The sequence below is a fragment of the Juglans microcarpa x Juglans regia genome, chromosome 3D, assembly GCF_004785595.1.
Source record: "Juglans microcarpa x Juglans regia isolate MS1-56 chromosome 3D, Jm3101_v1.0, whole genome shotgun sequence".
Lineage (NCBI taxonomy): Eukaryota > Viridiplantae > Streptophyta > Magnoliopsida > Fagales > Juglandaceae > Juglans > Juglans microcarpa x Juglans regia.
In genome coordinates, this window is record NC_054598.1 from 22,430,541 (window position 1) to 22,434,057 (window position 3,517).

The 3,517-nt window shown below is 38.9% G+C and overlaps 1 protein-coding gene across 1 annotated transcript; it reads right to left on the reverse strand.

Moving 5' to 3' along the window:
• Nucleotides 1-1,682: 1,682 nt before the first annotated feature.
• On the reverse strand, nt 1,683-3,288 carry LOC121256758 (stemmadenine O-acetyltransferase-like). The gene has a single exon (XM_041157646.1). The coding sequence runs from the start codon at nt 2,998-3,000 to the stop codon at nt 1,708-1,710; it is 1,293 nt and encodes a 430-aa protein (XP_041013580.1). The 5' UTR covers nt 3,001-3,288; the 3' UTR covers nt 1,683-1,707.
• Between the last annotated feature and the right edge of the window lie 229 nt (nt 3,289-3,517).

Here is a 3,517-nt window from a genome sequence, read left to right on the forward strand (position 1 = left end):
ACCTAGGTGCTTTGTATATGACAATCAATCCCATTTTACATGCTCGAACCGATCATATAGAGCTTGATTATCATTATGTTCGAGAAAGGGTTGCACTTGGTTCACTTCAAACATGGTTCGTCTCATCTGCAAATTAGCTCGTTGATATTTTCACAAAACCACTTCCCAAGAAACAATTTCAAGATCTACAAATCAAACTTGGCCTTCTAGCTGATCCTTGGCCATGTTTGAGGGGAAGTGACAGTAGAGCATCCATGATCACTGATGAAGAGGAAATCACGCATGGAGTAATTTAGGAAAGTCTGTTGTTAATATTTTTTAATTTATACGTTACACTGGATAGCTGTCTATACGTTAGCTGTTTTATTGTAATTAGCAGATACCTTGTATAGCTACTCTATGTATCTATTCTAAAAGGATATACAATGATATACCTCTAATCTCATCCCATGAGATAGAGTTTCTCAGAAAGTCTTTAGTGCCTTGTGGGCAAGTCCTTGAAGATAGAGAGATTGTCACGGGTGCTGGAGGCAAGCCATTGAAGAGGAAAGGGTCTCTAATGGATGGCCGCAACTGTATTAATGGTCATGGGAAGAAGGAGGAAGGTTATAAGTTTTGCATTAGAAGATGTAGCTTGCATTTTGTGTTTTGTATGTTGCATTTCATTAAATGGAATGGTGTGTTTTGTGATTAAAGAATGTAAGTGTGCATTGACTTGTAGAATGTAGTGTTTTGCTTATGTGGTGCATTTCATTTTTTTGTATGAAAAATTTCGTTAGAAATACATGCGGGAAGAGTTCAGAGTCTGATTTAGGAACGTCTGATCTTCTGTTGAACTGTTCTTGGAGGTTCAAAATTTCTCAAAAATTCTCCTCAAAGTTTCTAATTGAATCTTGATCAGGTTCTTGTTCTTAAGTTGTTATTGTTCTCCGGATGATTTGTGGTTTATTCTTATTCTGGGCAAGGATTGAAGGCAGTCCTAAACAGTAATGATCCTTGCAATCTGACCTAATTTCTCACATTGCGTTTTCTACAAGTTTTGTTGACCCGTTTTTTCTTTTGGCATCATGTGTAGTACTAGACCCAAATAAATGGTTAATTAAATGCATGCATGTGTTGTACTTTAAATTGATTGATACATTGTAATTTGGATTTGATTGTTTTTTTAATCTTTTTTTATCACGTTGCTGAAAAGCAAAAAGTTTTTGATTTTATACTTTTTAGCTAGGTTCAACTAATTTTTGGACTGTATTTGGCAAAGAAACAAATAATTTTGAGTTTATATTGGCTATATATATGACTTTTTGAGTTGCTTAGTTGAGCTCCGACTCGAGTGAGAAGGCAAGGTCGACGAAATATACGTTGGAGTTGAGATCACCTTCTCGAAATTGTAGTCGAAGTCTTACGAAAAATTAGACTTTAACCAAAGTTGGTAGTACTTTGGTGATCATGTCGTTGTATTCTAAGTGCGTTGAACCTAATTAATTTTGTCCCATATAACTTTTTTGTACTATACTTTGCCCGGAACGTATTATGATTCTAAAACACACCTAGCTAGCTCGTATAGGAAAATGCCTGATTTCAAACACCACGAAGTAAAACAAGTCTAGCCTGGCCTCTAGCTAGCTTGTAACTTGGAAGCACAACAATAACAACAACAACAACAACAACAAAAAAAATCATAATCTTGCCAGGTACTTAGAAACCCTAAATTTGTAGCATATGGTTTGGCGAAACAAATGCAAGCAACTCCTTGTCGTCTTGAAGTTTAGCCATGTCCATCTCCTCCAGATTAAGCCATGCCTCTATTCCATTACCACATCCAGTGTCCATGAAAACAACTAGATTTTTAAAGGTCAGGCTGGCAGAACCAACCCATAATGGCTTTCCCCACCCAAAATCGGTTTCGTATAAAGGGAACCTGCACAGACTAGTAAATCTAAACGAAACCACTTCTCCTTTCGTAAGTTTTGCAGCACGTTCTTTCATAAAATTCAAGTGACCTTTGCCCTCCTGAAGTTTTCGCACGTAATCCCCGTCTACTTTCTTTATGGCATCTCTCACTTGCTTCACGAGGCCGTAGCCCTGATCTTCTTCCTTAGTGTCCATGGAGGGTGTGGCTATTGCAAATCCGCTAATATTGCCGAAGTAATACTCCGGCAGCGGAGGGTCCATCCTTGTGCGCAAGTTTACTGCATGAAGAACTGTGTACAGCCTCTCCTTCTCTATATTCTCTTGAGTTACCGCCATAAATCGGCTCCATATGAATGCCGAAAGGGCTTCGATTCGTGTGGGGCGTCTTGTTTGCTCCATGCTCGCATTGTCGGCGAATTTCTCTTTAAGGGCATCGATCATGGAGGCACTGAACACAAATCTTTTCGTCACAATATTTTCTTTCACGATGCCAGTTCTTGCCATAAACCCGGACATATTTCTAGGCGGAAAGAGGGAGGCTAAATCGAAGTTTGGACAGATTGTATTACTATGATCTCCACGTACTGTTGCGGCCCAACTATTAAGAAACATGATCAGTGATAGTGCGTCAGCAACTTTGTGGGAAATGCAGATTCCGATAGCCATTCCACCACAGTCAAAGATATTGACTTGAATTGCCAGAACCAACTCCCCTACATTATCCAACTCGTATGGGAGTAAACTGTTGAGCTGGGCAGGATCAGGTTGCTGAATAACCTCAGAAACTTGGCACCTGGCGTGGGCTACCACATAGTGGACGCCCTCGTCGTTGCAGTTAATCTTGGAACTGTCTTTAACCCGACCGGCTAGAGGGTAGAATTTGGTCAAGGTTCCAGACAGAGATTTCTTAAGCCGGTCGGACCTGTTGCCATTGCTGGTATTGCTATCCCTTGGGTAGAAAAGGATCAAAGGCATAAAAACTGGAATGGCAATCTGGTCAAGAAAGGATAGCTGGAGATCACGAAGGTGGTGTGGTGTTGGAGATGATGGTTTGATGGTATCTCTCTCTATCACTTCGACCTTCATTCTTCCTCTTTGTTTCTTTCTTTCTTTTTTTCTCCCCTCTAAAACTTTTGAAAATAGAAGTTATTGATCACTTGAGGCCAGGTAATTGCTGCCAATTCCACATGCCAATGCCATCTCATATATATAATTCCTCCATACCAATGGTACTGCAATCAAAGGAGTGGTTTACTTTTCCTTTTGGGTAAGTGAGTGGTTTAATTTTCTTCCGCACCCATGTAGGTATCTGCGTCTTATGGCCAGCGGACGCATTATAAACATGCAAACATGACGAAGGGAAATGTTCCACAGAATGATCACTCGAAAACTAATCATGCACGGGGACGGTTTTAGCATTAATGAAAGTTGAGCAAACGCGGTTTCCATTTGATTGTGACTTTTACTTTTGATTTGATTTGATGTGTTTAAATATAATAATAAAAAAAAATTATTATATTTAAAATTGTCTGTAAATTACAAATAAATTGTTATCTTATTATTACTTTCAAATATAAAGATTTAATAAAAGTCTAAATTACAT